At 58.7% G+C, this 16,281-nt stretch overlaps 3 protein-coding genes across 7 annotated transcripts in view; 2 read left to right on the top strand and 1 right to left on the bottom strand.

Annotated features, from left to right (window-relative positions):
• Nucleotides 1–4,303: 4,303 nt before the first annotated feature.
• Nucleotides 4,304–7,261, top strand: UBE2M (ubiquitin conjugating enzyme E2 M). Its single transcript, XM_027619724.1, has 6 exons — nucleotides 4,304–4,671; nucleotides 5,860–5,954; nucleotides 6,082–6,120; nucleotides 6,229–6,332; nucleotides 6,594–6,657; nucleotides 6,744–7,261. The coding sequence occupies exons 1-6, from the start codon at nucleotides 4,563–4,565 to the stop codon at nucleotides 6,882–6,884; spliced, it is 552 nt and encodes a 183-aa protein (XP_027475525.1). The 5' UTR covers nucleotides 4,304–4,562; the 3' UTR covers nucleotides 6,885–7,261.
• A 605-nt stretch (nucleotides 7,262–7,866) lies between these two features.
• On the top strand, nucleotides 7,867–10,790 carry CHMP2A (charged multivesicular body protein 2A). Of its 3 annotated transcripts, none has more exons than XM_027619715.1 (6): nucleotides 7,867–8,023; nucleotides 8,827–9,036; nucleotides 9,920–10,099; nucleotides 10,173–10,303; nucleotides 10,394–10,455; nucleotides 10,573–10,790. In XM_027619715.1, the coding sequence occupies exons 2-6, from the start codon at nucleotides 8,869–8,871 to the stop codon at nucleotides 10,698–10,700; spliced, it is 669 nt and encodes a 222-aa protein (XP_027475516.1). In that variant the 5' UTR covers nucleotides 7,867–8,023; nucleotides 8,827–8,868; the 3' UTR covers nucleotides 10,701–10,790. The 3 variants fall into 3 exon arrangements, with proteins under 3 accessions (XP_027475516.1, XP_027475515.1, XP_027475517.1); XM_027619716.1 differs by having other exon boundaries at nucleotides 7,874–8,023; nucleotides 8,845–9,036; XM_027619714.2 differs by having other exon boundaries at nucleotides 10,173–10,455.
• Nucleotides 10,791–11,522: 732 nt separating this feature from the next.
• Nucleotides 11,523–16,281, bottom strand: part of TRIM28 (tripartite motif containing 28) — a 35,018-nt gene continuing 30,259 nt past the window's right edge. For all 3 annotated transcript variants that reach the window (XM_027619652.2, XM_035725156.1, XM_027619651.2), the window contains 14 exons: nucleotides 14,625–14,760; nucleotides 14,428–14,544; nucleotides 14,232–14,346; nucleotides 13,979–14,125; nucleotides 13,760–13,874; nucleotides 13,569–13,675; nucleotides 13,438–13,474; nucleotides 13,311–13,356; nucleotides 12,979–13,231; nucleotides 12,569–12,888; nucleotides 12,365–12,488; nucleotides 12,190–12,276; nucleotides 11,972–12,109; nucleotides 11,523–11,879 (listed from right to left, as the gene is read on the bottom strand). In XM_027619652.2, the coding sequence (XP_027475453.1) occupies nucleotides 11,703–11,879; nucleotides 11,972–12,109; nucleotides 12,190–12,276; nucleotides 12,365–12,488; nucleotides 12,569–12,888; nucleotides 12,979–13,231; nucleotides 13,311–13,356; nucleotides 13,438–13,474; nucleotides 13,569–13,675; nucleotides 13,760–13,874; nucleotides 13,979–14,125; nucleotides 14,232–14,346; nucleotides 14,428–14,544; nucleotides 14,625–14,760 (1,919 nt within the window). In that variant the 3' untranslated portion in view covers nucleotides 11,523–11,702. The remainder of the gene's footprint in view (nucleotides 11,880–11,971; nucleotides 12,110–12,189; nucleotides 12,277–12,364; nucleotides 12,489–12,568; nucleotides 12,889–12,978; nucleotides 13,232–13,310; nucleotides 13,357–13,437; nucleotides 13,475–13,568; nucleotides 13,676–13,759; nucleotides 13,875–13,978; nucleotides 14,126–14,231; nucleotides 14,347–14,427; nucleotides 14,545–14,624; nucleotides 14,761–16,281) is intronic.

Here is a 16,281-nt window from a genome sequence, read left to right as displayed (position 1 = left end):
TCTGTGAGAGCCACGGACTCCTAGCAGCACCCCCCGAGGTCTGTGGGTGCCGCCTGTTTGCCCATGATGCCTTCCACCCGCGTAGCTATGGGCTAAGCCAACTGCCAGGTGAGAACTGGCCCAGGTTTCCCGGGCCAGCCACGATCGTCCAGCCCAGTAGAAGCAGCAGACTGGTGCCCAGCAGGCCAGAGCTGGGGATGTGTCTGTTAAAACTTTACACCTAGGAAGCCATTTCTTAGGCATAAAAGCTAGGTTTTATCTGGAAACCTAGATTCACGCATGTTCACTACCAGTGGGTGCTGAGGTTAGGTTCCCCTTAGGATAGTACCCCAACCAGTCCAGAAATCAAAGTCCACTGGAGGCCCCAGGCCAGTTCCCTAGCCCTCTAGTGATCACTCCCATTCCGTGGGCCACAGCTGCCGCCAACCCTGCCAGGTGTGCAGCCCCCAAGGGCTCCCCCACGCTGGGGGGTGGTCTCTGAGGAATGTGTTCAGTGGCAAATCCCAGGAAACACAGCTGTTGGCAGCTTCCAAATCAAAGCACACGAGCTGCCAGTGCAGGTTCGGTGTCTACACCGGGCTGGCATCTCTGGAACCCTCTAGACTTTTCCATGCCACTGCGTCTTGCCTTACTGATCTTACCCTTCCATCCCGCTGTCCAGGCCCTTGGCCTAGCACCACCCCCACCTCCAACCGGTGGGTACCTTGGGGTGCCGAAAGCAGGATGAAGAGCAGCGCCAAAGAAAAGCTCTTCATGCATCAGGATCTGGCTTGGGACCTAAACCCCACTCTGGGCAGGGGTCAGCCTGCCCTCGGCCTGAGGGGTTCTAAACACAATCTTTTGAGGCTAATGTGTCCAAGCTTCTTCCAGGGATACAGCTGAACTTTGCTACAAAACTGGGGTCCTGAAATCGGGGAAAGACGCCAGCCTCGGCCAGAAGCTTCCAATGGTCACCCCAGAGAAGGCGTGTTCCCTGCCTCTTTCCCTCCCCTACTCCACCCCTCTCTCCACCCCCCCCCACCCCGCCGGCCTACCCCCAGCCAGGACCAGGGCCACTCTGGTCAACAGCTCCCCTTGTGTAGGGGCACTGCCATGTGGCACAGTCAGGAGGTGGGGAGAGGTCCCCTGGGCCCTGTGCCAACACTTCCTGTCCTCTCCAACCACAAACCGAACTCTGAGGATCCTGACCTGGGGTATACTAATCAGGGGAGGAAGGCAGTCACTGGGTCCCTAGGTGGAGGCAAGGGGTCCAATTAAGGAAGGCACACAAACACCGAGGCAGCTAGTGCTGTGAGGCTAAGTATTGCCAGAACTTCATAAATCCTGTAACATTGACTTTTTTCAAATCCTCTGTGAATTTTATAATCAGAAACAAAGAGAACAAGAAAGCTCACTCTCGTGTTTTGATCATCTTGGTGTTTGAGGAACATGAAGAGAAATCTGCACACATATGACTACTTAAGAACTTGAATTTACACACGGGAAAAATTGTAACACACATGAGAGGCATGAGACATCAGGCCGGGGCCCCATGCGCAAAGTCGTAAGTCCACGGACTCACCTGCTGAATCAGTCCTCTAAGAAAAAAACTTGAAGTGATATGAGAGCCCCCCACGAAGGGCCATTTCTGCAGTTGGCTGGGGACACCCCTGCAAGCCAGGCTGGGGTTTGTGAACCCAAGTGCTACCATACGAGCAGCAGGGCTGCGGACTTGGACAGAATGACCACTTGGCCTCCCTCAGCCAGAACCATCGGAGGAAGCCAGGAGAGGAACCCCTAAGGCACTGGTCATCTGGGGAAGCTACAATAGCGCACAACCAGCCTGTCCCTGGATCATCCGTACCTGAGCCCATACTGTTTGCTCCCAAGTATGGCCTCCCATGCCACATCCACCCAGTTATTCTTACCCCCAACCCCAAGCTACCCAAATCTGTCCATTTCTCTCCATCCCCCAGCACTGCTCCGATCCCATCCACAAATCTCTAGCCTGGAGGCCCACAGCACCCCGCCTCCCTTCCCTGCCCGCTTTTGCCACTCCTTTCCAAAACAGACCCTAGCTTCTCAGTGACAGGTCCCAGAGGCTATGCTAATGCCCCAGGTGCACTTCCAGCCTCACTCTTCACCTGTCATATGCTGCCCGATCCATCATCCAGGTGCCAGCCCCAGCTTCCCTCAGGACCTTTGATATGCTGAGCCCTATGCTGCCTGCCAAGAGGATGCAGGCCCAAAGGGTACAAGCACCCTCACCACTCAACCACCTGTGCCCCTCTGCCATGAGAGTGGCAGGTGCACCGCTTCCAACCCAAAACCCTGCCTCACCTCAGCCATCCCCTCCTCCCTGGCCCAGGCCCCGTGGCCCCCTTTTCCCAGCATTTTGTCGCATGGTTAAGTCTTCCCGGCGGACTGTCACGGAAAGCCATGAGATCAGAGACCACGAGAATCTAGCTTTGGCTAGCGCAGCACCACTTCTCCAGGAAACCAACACCCTATCCTCAGATGGGCCTCCAACTGACGAGCCTCCGAAACCGGCCTGAGGATGGACACATGGTTCAGGCTGACCAGTAGGCAACACCCCTGAGACTGGGGCTGGACCCAGAATGGTCACCCCCCTCACCTGGCGATGGGCGTACGATAGATAGGAAGGGCAGAGTGGCTGAGAAAAAGAGAGAGGAAGAGGGAGACTGAATCTGGAGGGGCCATCTGAGCCCCATGACCAGCCACGTCGGAAGCCTAAGAACGCGGGGGCGGTTGCAGCGTCAGCCCCAAACTTGAGCTGCTTGAGGTTCCTGAGTCCGCGCCCTCATCCTGGCCCCTCTCCAGCACTCAGCTCTGGAACCGAGAAAGGATGCCGGGATAACGGCACGACCAGAGGCACGAACGGGGTCCTGGGATGGTGGTACTGACAACGGCAGGGCCCAAAGCGGCCGCAGTTGGACAGACACAGCTGGGATCGGTCCGCGGAGCCCAGGGACGTCAATGGTACCCGAAAACCCACAGCGCAGGGGCTCTAAGGAGGCTGGGTCAAGATCCGAAAAGGTGGAGGCGACGAGAGGGACCGAGATGGACACCAGCTCGTGTCTGGGAGGGCGTCAGGGCGACTGCCCCGAGGCGAGGACTGCGCGCCTGGGCCGGGGTCGACGGCCGAGGGCAGCCCGCGAGCATCCCCGCCCCACCGGACCGCCAAACTCCTTCTTCCGCAATGCTCCAGGCGATGGGGCCGCTCGCCTCAGACACGGAAGGGGACGCGCAGCGGGAGCCGCACTCGGTCGCCGCAGGGCCGAGCGGCAGAGCGCCAGCCGCAGCCACCCACCCGGCCCCTGGCCGCGCAGCTCACCCGCCTGACGGTTTCCGTGGCGACCGCCGGAAGTCCCCGCACCGCCCCGCGCCGCTGCCTCCCGCCCTCCGGGGCCCGCTGAGCTTGTGTGTGACTGGAGCGCAGGCTGGCCGCACAGACGGCGGGAGGCCGCAGAGCGTCTCCGCGGGCACTCAGGACCCTCCGGGAGGACCCCCGCCCCACGTCCCAGCCAGGGCCCACCCATGTAAACTCCCAAAGTGCTTACCACTCTCTAGCACAGTACACCTTTTATTTGCTAGTTTACCTCGGCCAGAATCTCCGCGAGCGGGTTGCGTTTGCGATGGGGCACCGAGGGCGCTCGACCCCGCACTCTTTGGGCAAAGCCTATGGCCTCGCCCGGGCTCTGGCCCGCCGTGGTCACCCCGCCTCTGTGACCTCCAGGGGCGAGGACCTCGTGAGACCCACCCCCGCCGCGGTCTGCACAAGTGAACCTCCAGCGAAGTGACCTGCACCTGCCCTACTTAAAGATGGCGGCGGCACCGCCCACGCCTGGACCCGTGAGCGTCCCCGGAAATGACCGCGGGACTGCCTGCACGAACGGAAATACCCGAGCCCAGCCGAAAAAGTCCGAATAATCAAGACCTATCGCTGAGCAACGCTGGGCGGCGGCGGCGGCGACAGCAGCAGCAGCAGCAGCGGCGGCTGCGCAAGCGCACAGCGCAGACCGGGCGAGAAGAGCCGAAGTGGGCAAGCGGCGGAAATATCCGAAGCGGTGGGGCGCCCGAGGCCGTTGCGGACCTCCGCGCCGAAGCCGCTGCTGCCGCGGAAGCCGAGCCTCTTCTAGTACACGGCAGCCGCCACCGCGGCCGCCGCCTCCTCCTTCCCCTCGAGCCGCACCCCCTCGCGGTGGGAGCGAGTGAACAGACAGGCGGCGCGGCCGCAGCTGAGCCTGAGGGGACCTAAGCGGGCGAGGGGGAGGAGGGAGCGGCCGGGTGGGGGCGGGGCCGAGCGGACCCGAGAAGAGCCGAGTCGGCCCGAGCGCCGCCGAGCGAGCCCGAGGCGCCGGGCCAGGCCGGAGCCGGACTACGGGAGCCGACGCGGGCCGCGCGGTGGGCGCGGAGCGGCACGGCAGGCCGGGCGGGCGGCAGCAGCAGCGGAGGAGGCCGCGAAGGCGGGTTCGAGTGGCGGAGGCGGCGCGGGCGGCGGCAGGGGGCCGGGTGGCCGGGGTCCCGGGCCCCGCAGCGGCGGCAGCGGCGGCGGCGGCAGGATGATCAAGCTGTTCTCGCTGAAGCAGCAGAAGAAGGAGGAGGAGTCGGCGGGCGGCACCAAGGGCAGCAGCAAGAAGGCGTCGGCTGCGCAGCTGCGGATCCAGAAGGGTAGGGGGTCGGAGGATGGGGTGGGGGTCGGAGGTCAGCGCTTGGGGTGGGGTGATGTAAGAGTCAGGAGTGGGATAATGCAGTCAGCGGGGGTCAGAGATGTCAGAGATGTGGGGTCGGAGGTTAGGGCCTGGGTGTTGGTGTGATGGGGGATCAGGAGAAATGCAGTCACCGGGGGGTCAAAGATGGGGGGCCGAGTATGGGGCACTTAGGGTACCCGGAAAGCCAGGCGTCTTGCATCAGGGACCGAGAATCAGAGAGTCAGGCAATGGAGGGCGAGTAGGAAGCTGGAGACTCCACTGAGCCTGGGGGTCAGACTGGAACGTGAGTGATAGGCAGAGGAGATTGGGTAGGTGGTGGGCCAAGGGTTGGGGATAGGAGTCGGAGAGGATTTAGTGAAGTATCTTGGGGTCGTTGGGAATCTGAAAGTGAGATGGAGTGAAGTAAGTTTGGGGCACTGCGATTTGTGGGTCGGGGGTCACATGGCGATTTGGGGTTTGGGGTGACACGTGGAGGAAGGAAGAACAGTGTGTGCCAGGGGTTGGAGATGGGAGTAGGGTTGAATTTAGACTATCATCCTGGAGGTGCTGGGAATCTCAGAGGCTGCTGAGAGGGGTACAGGAATGGGAACTCACATGTCTGAGGGCTGGGTGGGTCCCTGAATTTAGGGTGACAAGCAGAAAAGAGGAGGGACGGTGGAGACGGGATTGGTGAGGGGATGATGGGGGGCAGGGTCCTTGAGTTTGGGTGGACGGGGGGTAGCAGCAGTGTCCACTAGAAAAGGGAGTTCTTGGCTGGAGATCCTGGTGTTTGGGGTAGTGGGAGGCTCTTGGGGGCCACACAGGGGTGGGGGAATTTGGGAGCTGGGTTGGGGGCACCCAGCTGTTGGGTGGTGAGACTTGAGGCTGTGGATTCACAAGAGTTGGGCCTTACCTGGGCCAGGAGATGGAGCGTAGCCAGAGTTGAAAATGCGTGTTTGAGGCGTGCTGTGGATCTAGCAGAGCGTGCCTGGACACTGGGAAGCAGAAGGAGCAGGGAGAGGGTTAGGGCTGTGGGGCACAGCCAGGACAGAGCCCTGAGGGTCCAGGTGGAGGCCGTGGGTGCTCTGCTGGCACTTGCACCTGCTCTGAGTGCCCTCCTCTCTCTCTTGCCCACTCTTTGTTCCCCTTCTCTGCTTTGCAAACCCAGACATAAACGAGCTGAACCTGCCCAAGACGTGTGACATCAGCTTCTCAGATCCAGACGATCTCCTCAACTTCAAGCTGGTTATCTGTCCTGATGAGGTAAGGGCTCACTCAGTTGGACTCCCAGGTATGGGGCTGGGGGGGAATACCTTGAGGTGGGAGACCTGGTTTACCTGCCAGGCCCTGCAGGATGGTGTCCTAAGACTTTTTTCCTTTCCCCTCGCAGGGCTTCTACAAGAGTGGGAAGTTTGTGTTCAGTTTTAAGGTGAGTCCCGGGTGGGCAGGGATAGAGGGATAGAGGCATCAGCTGAGGCCCGCCCCAGCCAGGCACTGCTAAGGCGCCTGTCTATCTACTCTCTCTCCTTGGAGCCAGGTGGGCCAGGGTTACCCACATGACCCCCCCAAGGTGAAGTGTGAGACGATGGTCTATCACCCCAACATTGACCTCGAGGGCAACGTCTGCCTCAACATCCTCAGGTGAGGGCCCTGACTTTAGACCGCACAGGCCTCTGTCCCTTCCCTCCCTCTTGTGGTCTGCGGTTTTCTATCTCTTCATCTCCACATTTTCTTCCTCAAGGCTTGACCTTAGCTTTCTCCTTGGCCTGTCCCGCTGTGTGCCCTCCCCCTAGCCTCTCACATCTGCACTGTCCTGTGCCCTGGGCCTGAGCTGTTCAGTCCCAGCAGGCTCTTTGTTGGCCATCCACTCACCAGCCCCTGACCCTGATTCTCTGTCCACAGAGAGGACTGGAAGCCAGTCCTTACGATAAACTCCATAATTTATGGCCTGCAGTATCTCTTCTTGGTGAGTAGGGGTGGGTGGGTGAGGCTGGGGAAGGTTGGCCCTCTCTGCTCTTAGGGCCTGTTGACCCCTACCCATACCGGCCACAGGAGCCCAACCCCGAAGACCCACTGAACAAGGAGGCCGCCGAGGTCCTGCAGAACAACCGGCGGCTGTTTGAGCAGAATGTGCAGCGCTCCATGCGGGGTGGCTATATCGGCTCCACCTACTTCGAGCGCTGCCTGAAATAGGGTTGGCGCACACCCACCCCTGCCAGGGCCACCAGCCCCGGCGTCCCCTGCAAATATTTATTGGGGGCCACAGGTGGGGGGCATGGGGTGGCGGGTGGGGGAATCCCATGCCCTGGCCTTGCCTCCCCTCCCTGCCACTGGCTCCTAGTTATTATTTTTTTTTTAACCACCACGTGATTAAGGTCGGCGCTGCCTCCCCCGACCCGCTCAGCAATGGGAAATGAATTGGCTTGTCTAGCCCCCAGCTGGGTGCTGTCCAGCCCCCCACCCTGGGCTCTGGGGTGGGTGGCCAAGGGGACTGGGTGGCTGGGGCTCGGGCACCCCACCCCTCCACCACTGGAGGTCCCACCAGGCTATTAAAGGGGAATGTTACTGCATGGCCTCCGCCTCTTCCTTCTGTGGGGGTGGGAGGGGCAGGTGATGTCCACCAGAGCTCTTGCAGCAGGAGTGGCGGGAGATGTGTAACCGGTTACAGGTGGCACTGGGGCACCCCTCAGGAAGCTACCCAGTGCCCTGGGGGGTAATAGGGGGACAACACCCCAAGCCTCAGGCTGGGTGGGATGAATCCCAATATGCGACCATCAAGGGGGCAGGACCAGTAACCACTCGCTTCCTGCTTGGTAAGCCAGTGTAGAGGAAAGTCCGTGCCATCTCCAGCTGTGCCCCCTCCTGCCATGACTGGACCCATCAAGAACCCTCCCTGGTGCTACCAGGTGCCTCAGATCCAGAAACATTAGGGAAACGTCGGGGTCCGTCGGATGAGCTGGGCCTTCTAGTGGGTGCGGTGGTGGGATCCGGGACCTCTGGGGTGGCCGGGCCCAAGGCGCCCGAAGATGCACCAACCCAACAGGGGGCTGGGATTCCAGGCCTGGCTCGTCTGGAACCTATGGAACACCCACAGGCAGGCCCCGGAGAGACGGAAGCTTGTGCGCATGCGCCTGGATGTCGGCCTGCTTGCGCACGCGCGCTCTAGTCCCCGCCCATCGTTCCGGGTGCCGGTGGGGCGTGTGACGTCAGATCATTTCTTCCGGAAACGGCGGCGACGGCAGAAAGAACCGAGGGGCTATCGTTGGTGGGTGCGCCTGGGAGCCGAGAGGAGCGTAACCCGGAAGCGGAAGCCGATTCCCGTCCCAGCTCCGGTGAGTGGCCCCTGCTGGGCCGCGGGTCCCGGGTGGGTGCGTGGGCGACGGCGTACGAGGGTCTGTTCGCCGGGGTGTCGGCTGCCTCGCCCGTCCACGGGACCCTAGCCCCATCAGCGAGCCACCTTGCTCTCGGTGTGCGGGCCGCCCAACGCCCCCCAGGTTGTCCTGGATGAACAAGGCGCCCCATCGCCCATCATCACGTTCCGGGTGTACAGGGGCCCCCAAGGACCCGTTTCTTCCAGATCCTCAGAGCTCCCCAGCATCCATCATTTCCTTAGTGTGCCGGGTACCCCAACTCCCCACAACCATGTTATTCGCACCCAGGTTCCCTCCCCGTTCAGCACCGCCCCCCCGTCCCCCGCCAATCCGAATGCTAATTCGTAGGTTGTCAGCTTCAGAACTCCTATACTCACTTTGTTCTTGGCATTCAGGCCCCCACAGTTGCCCTGTCCTTGGCGCTCAGGGTCCACATGCCCACCATTTCCCTTCTCAGTGCATCAGACTCCAGGGCCTCACTATGGTCTGGAGAGGGGCTGAAGCCTTGAACCTCCTTTGGGGCACTATGATGAAGGGCTGGGGTGGGTATGTTGTGGATGACTTTCAGATCTTGCTGACCCTACTTGTACCCATGGGGCTCCTTCAGTGTTCCAGGCTAGGTTTTGGCCTTCCATTAATGCTTCTTCTCCCTGCTTACTCCTCTGCATTTTGCAAGCCCCCCCAACTACCCCCCCCCCATACACATTGTGACCCTGCCTCTGCTTCTTGCCCTTTCTCTGGGGCCCACACCACTTTGCACCTAGGCTTCACACTTGTCACAGGTCCACTGGTGGGCTCCTGCTACCATGGATTTGTTGTTTGGGCGCCGGAAGACACCAGAGGAGTTGCTGAGGCAGAACCAGCGAGCCCTGAACCGTGCCATGCGAGAGTTGGACCGTGAGCGACAGAAGCTAGAGACCCAGGAGAAGAAAATCATCGCAGACATCAAGAAGATGGCCAAGCAGGGCCAGATGGTGAGCTCAGTTGGGCACAGGCTGGGACACAGGGTTAGGTGCTGTGGTTTGGTCAGGCACTGCTAGAACGGTGGAGCGTGACAGGACACCAACAGGTGCTCTGAGAGAAATTAAGGGTGAGCGGGGCTTCCCTATTTTGGGTATCCAGAAAGGCTGCCTCCCAGGTGATATCAGAGCCACAAACCTTGAGTAATGAAGAGGATGAGCCTGTGAAGATCCACGCAACCAACACGTCAAACAGATGAGGCAGCAGATGTTCCATGAGGGAGTGATAGGTGAGCTCAGAGTAGACAGTAGCCCAGACCAGTTGAAATCATGGGCTACAGTGGGAGCTGAGTCAAAGGGTTTAATGCAAGAAGGCCAGTAAAAGAAATGAAGACAGCCTGAACCAGCAGGGAGCAGAGCCTGTGACAGGTGACAAGTTTGAACCTGAGCAACTTGAGCAGCTGAGTTGAAGAGGTTCTGTTTCCCAGGATAGGCAAGGCAAGGAAGACGTTTGGGGAAGTCGAAAGCTGAGCTATGGATAGATTTATATTTGGGATAAAGTGCTTGAGGTGTGAGCCTTTGTGAGGTGGAGGGAAAGAAACTCTTCAGCTAAGACAGAAATTCGGGAATAGGTACTGTAAGTCAAGGGAGTGTGACTTTAGATATGGAAGGAAGAGGGTCCCTAGATAAGAGTGAGCCCAGCCTTCCTTCCAGAGTCCGTGGGTGAGAGAGGTTAAGTGTACAAAGGAACCGGTGGAGTGGTGACCCAAGGCGCATGAGGATGAGGTTGGGAGGAGGGAGGGGGCAGTGACCACATGTAAATCTCTGAAAGCATCAGCTAGAATGGTGCAGTGGGAGCATCTTCCCTTGGCCCACTCCCCGTTTGTCCACTCCTCAGGATGCTGTGCGTATCATGGCAAAAGACCTGGTGCGCACTCGGCGTTATGTGCGCAAATTTGTGTTGATGCGGGCCAACATCCAGGCTGTGTCCCTGAAGATCCAGACACTGAAGTCTAACAACTCAATGGCGCAAGCTATGAAAGGGGTCACCAAAGCCATGGGCACCATGAACAGACAGGTGCGCCTCTCCTGTTCCCCCACCCTCCCCCACAACTAACCCCCAACTAACCCTCCCCACACCCCACTTCCAGCTGAAGTTGCCTCAGATCCAGAAGATCATGATGGAATTTGAGCGGCAGGCCGAGATCATGGACATGAAGGAGGAGATGATGAACGATGCCATTGATGATGCCATGGGTGATGAGGAAGATGAAGAAGAAAGGTTAGGGGACACCAGGTGTGGGGAGGATGGGGATGGATGCCTGGTCCTCGCACATGCCTGGCCCTCACAAAGGTCTTCTCTCTTCCCAAGTGACGCTGTTGTGTCCCAGGTCCTGGATGAGCTGGGATTGAGCCTGACAGACGAGCTGTCAAGTGAGTGCACCAAATTTTGGGCCCCGTCCCACCCAACAGTCCAGACACAACCTGACCCCCCCTGCTCCCAGCATTATTCCTTTCTGCAGGAGCTCTCCTAACTCCCCCTCTCTGTAGACCTCCCCTCCACCGGAGGCTCCCTCAGTGTGGCTGCCAGTGGGAAGAAAGCAGAGGCAGCAGCTTCAGCCCTAGTAGATGCCGACGCAGACCTGGAGGAGCGGCTCAAGAATCTGCGGAGGGACTGATTGCCCTATACCACTCTGGGTGGGAGGTGGGCAGTGGATGCCCAGCAGTTTCACTGTACTTCTTCTGTAATAAAAGATTGGACACTGGTTCCTAGGCCTGTGTTGACTGGCCTGATGTGGGCCAGGCTGGGGTCCCTTGGCACAGGTCACATACAGGGCTTGATAAAAGGGCAACTGACAGGCACGGCAGAAGACCAAGTGCCAGATTCATTGAGGTGTAGAATAAGGCAGGCTGGATTGCTTCCCAGTTTGTGGCAGGAGTTGACAAGTTGTCTCTACAGGACGTTCAGGGTTTGGGAGCTTAAGATCATCTGTGTGCTCTGCTTCAGCACCCTTCCCAAAGCCTCTAGTGCCTTGGCTCAGTGCCTTGGCCTCTAGTGCCTATCACCTCCAAGACCATGGGCTTCCCGGATACCCTGAAGTCTGGGCTCATCTGCCAGGGATCCTCAGCCCACCCAGCTCACTGTGGTGCCATCTCATTATGAGAAATGGTTACACCCAAGTCCAGGAAGTACTCAGGAAGAATAGCCACCATGCAGCATGTATCTGGGGCTACGCACTGCCGGCCCAGAGCAGCCTGGGCATTACCATCTACAGAGGCACCCAAAACCCTCCAGCTGGCATGTGCACCATGTGACCCTCCCATCCACCTGAGGCACTCTCTACATTGCAAGGGCCAGGAGAGATGCTCTTCCCCACTCCCTGGACACGAAAATGGCTGAAGACGAGTGCCCCACACCTACTCCATCCACCGGGGCATGGTGAGGGAATTGCAGAGACCAGGCCCCAGGACCACTGCCCCCGCCCCCCCCAACAAAGGCCTGAGGAACTGGTGAAGTTTTTATTAAATCCACATAAGTAAAAACCATATCGTGAGGGACTGGGGGATGGGGCCACCAAGTAGGAGCCAGGCCACCAGAGGGGGAGGTTGGGGGGGAGTGGGGGGGGGATTTGACAGGACAGAGACAGAGTCAGGCCGGGTTGGCCTGAGAGGCCACAGACTCAAGGGCCATCACCAGGACCACTGGATAGCTCCTGGGCACTCAGGCCAGCACCAGGCAGGCTCAGCGGCGGGGGCTCCACCAGCACAGCTGAGAACTTGGTGTCACCAAAGGCCTCGTTCATGCGAGTCTCAAAGAAGCGCTGCAGGCCGATGATGGACTGCACGTCTGCCTTGTCCTAAGCCGGGCAGATGGCAGTGCGTGGGTCCTAGCTCTCCCTCCTCCCACCTCCCCTTGCCCTGCCCCCAACCCCAATCTCCCCAAGCTCACCTCTGTCAGCTTGTTGAACTGCTTAAACATGCGGCCCACATCCTGGGCAAACTCCTGAGGGGAACTATAAGGGGGTGACAACTTCTCCTGGAGACGGGCACGGATCAAGGTTAGGTCCAGGGTGCCGCCAGGCTGATCCTGTCGACAAAAGCCACAAGCTATAAAGGTGAGGCCAGGCACTCTCTCCCTGTACCCTCCCTTTAAGTCCCAAGACTCACCAGGGAGAAAGTGGAGTCAGTAGCCAGCTGGTGCAGGGGCCGGCAGGGCTCATGACAGAACAGGGCCAGCAAAACACGCTCACACTTCTGTGAACAGAACAGGGGACATCAGAGCCACAGAGGGAGGGGCAGGGCTGCTGAGCAAACTCCTAAGGAAGTCAGCCCCCACCCTCACCTGCTGGTTGGCTGGCGAGAGCTTGGCCACCACACCGGTGCTATCACCACCATCCAGGCTCAGGCTGCCATCTTCCTCTTTCAGATCGGGTAGCACATGGCAGAGAGAGCAACTCCACTCCTCCCTGGATGGAAGGAGAATGAGGAGCTGCAAAGAACCTGGCCCAGCCCTCCACCCTGCACAGACCCCACACAAGCCTCGCACCCTGGCACATCCTGCAGGGCAGGCAGGTGGCAGTCCAGGTGGAAACAGAACTCGCACTGGTTGCACATGACCAGATCGCCTGGCTTCTGGCAGACACGGCAGATGGTGGCACTGTCATCCAGGGCACCCGGGCCACCTGCTGGGGCTGAACTGCCCTCTGGAGCCACCACCTCCAGACCTGAACTGGTGCTGCCACTGGGTGAGGCCAGGCGCGGGCCCTCAGCACCAGGGCCCTCCGCCAGGGCCATCAGCACAGGCTTGGTCTCAGGGCCCTCAGTGGCAGCAGGCGGGGCTCCGATGGCAGCCTCTGTCTCTTCTTCCTGCAAGAAGGTAACAAGGTAATAAGGTGTTCAGCAGGGTGCAGACCTGTGTGTTCGTCTCCCACTCACAATCACTTGAGGCAGGCTCACCTTGACTATGGCCATACCAGGCAGAGGCGGGGCCCCAGGAGCCCCGGGTGGAGCAGTCCCAGGCTGTCCAGCTGCAGCAGCTGCAGCACCACGCTCAATAACGATGAGATTGTAATCCTCAGTAGTGCTGCCTGGGAAGACCTTGAAAACTGGTGGCTGACTATCAGCTGTGAGATCCAGGTCCAAGCGCTCGAGGCTCACCCGGGGCACCTTGCGCATGAGGCCACTCACCTCGCCCTCACCTGAGCGGGACCTGTGGGTGCAGGGGCAGCACGGTGTCAGCACACCTATGCCTAATCCCACCTGGCTCCACCAAAGGATAGCCAACTCACCGCTTCACACCTGACACATGGGGCTCTGCACTCGAGTAAGGATCGTCTGCTCGGAAAATACAAGAAAAAACAACAGGTTAGGGACAAGCCTAGAGCACTGAAGCTCTCCCACCTACAAGGCACTCACCTGAGCCAAAGCCATAGCCTTCCTGCACCTCCATGGGCTGTGGGCAGAGTAGGTGGTCCTCAGTGGGCAGGTGTCCCATAGGACCCCGTGCCCCCCGGCTCCCTACCAGGGCTCTCCCGCCCCCGGCTCACCTGGCTGCTGCCAGAGCCCTGCTTGCTCAAGGGCCCTGGAGCCCGAGGAGGGGCCATGGACGTAGGGCCTGTTGAGTTGGTGCCAGGACGCTCTGCCACGATCTTGCCTGCAAAAATGAAGTGAAATCAGCATGAAACGACCCAGTGTCTGGAACAGTAGCAATATGCAGCAGGATAAGAAAAGGACACACCAAAAGCCTCTGCACTCTTGGTCCAGGCATTGAGGTCCCACTGGAACTTCATCTCGCCATGTGGCTCCACAGGGTCCACAATCATCTTGAGGGCCCGATGCAGCTGAAAGTAGATCTGGAGATGGAGCAGTACATGAATACACAAAAAGCAAACAAGGCTGCAGGGTGCTGAGCAGCACCTGCCTGGAACCCACCACCTGGGTGCCCACCAGCACACACCAGCTTCTTGGAGAGCAGCAGGGCCGTGTTGTTGTCACTCTCCAGAGCCCATGAGGCAAAGCGCAGGATATGTTCCTGGTGCTTCTGGATCTTGGTCATGGTCCAGTGTTGCCGCTCCAGGCGCTCCTGCTGCCCTTCAGTCACCTTCTGCAGGTAGAGCAGAGAAAGCAACGAAGGAAAGCAGACACGAAGGATGGCATCAAGAGCCAGCAGATGGGACCCAGAATCCCTTCCCCACCCAAAGAGGGTGTACCTGGGCATCGTTGACCAGCACACGGCCCCGCTTGTTCAGTTCCTTCATGATCTGCAAGATGGCCATCTTAACATCCACCTGCACACGCTTCTGTACATCAGACACCTGGCGGATCCTGGGGGGGGCAGGGTGAATCAGGTCAGGAACATGCTGCTCCAGGACTGCCCCCAACTACGGCCCCGGCTTCCACACTTACGAGCTGCGAACCTCCTTGGTGTTCTTCTGCAGCGTTGCATGCTTGTCCCCAAGGCGCTTCACCAGCGAGGCCAGGAGCTTGCGCTGGTTCCTCACTGCATCTTCCAGGAACTGGTATCTGAGAGCAGACAAAAGTGGGCCTTGGGTGCTGAACATGGGAACGAACAGGCAGCACCCACCAGCATCCTCAGTACTCACTGGTGGTCCTTATGGGCGTTGAGCTGGCAGTCCCGGCAGGTGAGGGTGTCACAGCTCTCGCAGAACAGCACGAGGGGCTCATGCTTGTGCACGTTGCAGTACACCGTACGCTCACCATCCCTTGACTTGGCTGGCCCTGAGGAATAGAAACCGTGAGTCTGAAACTCATCCTCAGCTATCTCCACCTCAAGTAGTACACAGAACTTGAGGCCTCATTTCCCGCCTGTCCTGCAAGCCTGGGCTGTCTGCTGAGAAAACTCAAGGGCCCTGCAGCAGTGACCAGGGAAAAGCACAGACCTTTAAGCCGAAATCCTTCGGGGCGCCTGGGTGGCTCAGTCGTTAAGCGTCTGCCTTCGGCTCAGGTCATGATCCCAGGGTCCTGGGACCGAGCCCCGCATCGGGCTCCCTGTTCCGCGGGAAGCCTGCTTCTCCCTCTCCCACTCCCCCTGCTTATGTTCCTGCTCTATCTCTCTGTCAAATAAATAAATAAAATCTTAAAAAAAAAAAAAAAAAAAAAAAAGACCAAATCCTTCCTTTCAAAATACTCTGCCCTGAGCCTGACCCAGACAACCACCCCCTCCTATCAGCTTGTGACCTGGATAACAAAGTCTGAAGACTTTGGTAGAGACCTCCCACTTGCTGTTCTAATAGAACCTTCCCCAGGTGGACACTCAGGAGAGCTCCTCCACCTTGAAAACCCCCACTGGGCTCAATTCCTCCTCCACTCGCAGCAGATTCTGTACAGCAGAGAAGGGAACTCTGGCTATTGTGGCATCCAAGCACAAAAAACGTTTCCTCGCTGGCACGGAGAGAAAGCAAATCAGGGGCTAGAGATACTGTTCAAGCGCAGCTTCCTCAGAAGCCGTGCCTTGGTGATTCCCCCTCTCTTGAGTAAGAGAAATCCACAGAGTTCTTACCACCCAAAGGCCTACAAGGGACCCAGGCTTTGCAAAGCCTTCTTAGGATAGGAGACGTGAAATGTCAGACCAAAATCCTCATAAAGGTGTCAGGTCCCCTCTCTCTGAAAAGAGGTTTCTGGTACTTAGAGTAACACCGCCCAAAGACCAATACACCACCCCGCCCCCAACCTGTCACCGTTACAAAGCTGCTTGAGATCATCTATTCCTCTTTCCTACCCAATCCCAATTACATCCTGGCTACACCATCCCAGCCCAAAACCTATGACTGAGACACAAATCAGCCAGACCGTGGGTCCTCCCATATTGCCCCACTCCTGCACTCTGCCCTGTTCCTGAACCCAGGACCTCCTACAAATCCCTGCCCTTTGTTCCTGATTCCTCATGCCCCCACAGCTACCACCACCATCCTTATCTTCCTGACAATGCTAACCTCTAGGACTGAGAAGCAACAGTGTAACTACCAAAAGGCCACTCATAGAGTGTTCTGGAACTAAAACCAGAATAAACTCTTAAAACTCCCAAGCCCTTTTCTGTACCACCACCAGCACTTACAGAAAAGTCTGCAAATACCTACCTGACCTGAACTTTAAAACATGCACAACCCAAAATTAAAACGCTTCTAAGACTCACTCTCCAGGATGGCCTTGAGGGCCCTTGCAAGTTATCAACACAGTGGTCCAGAGGCCTCATTTTCTCCTACAGAGCCTCAACCAAGTTGCCAGGGAACCCAGGCCCAC

This window comes from Zalophus californianus, chromosome 17 (genome assembly GCF_009762305.2).
Source record: "Zalophus californianus isolate mZalCal1 chromosome 17, mZalCal1.pri.v2, whole genome shotgun sequence".
Taxonomy (NCBI): domain Eukaryota; kingdom Metazoa; phylum Chordata; class Mammalia; order Carnivora; family Otariidae; genus Zalophus; species Zalophus californianus.
This window is presented reverse-complemented; position numbering and strand designations above follow the sequence as displayed.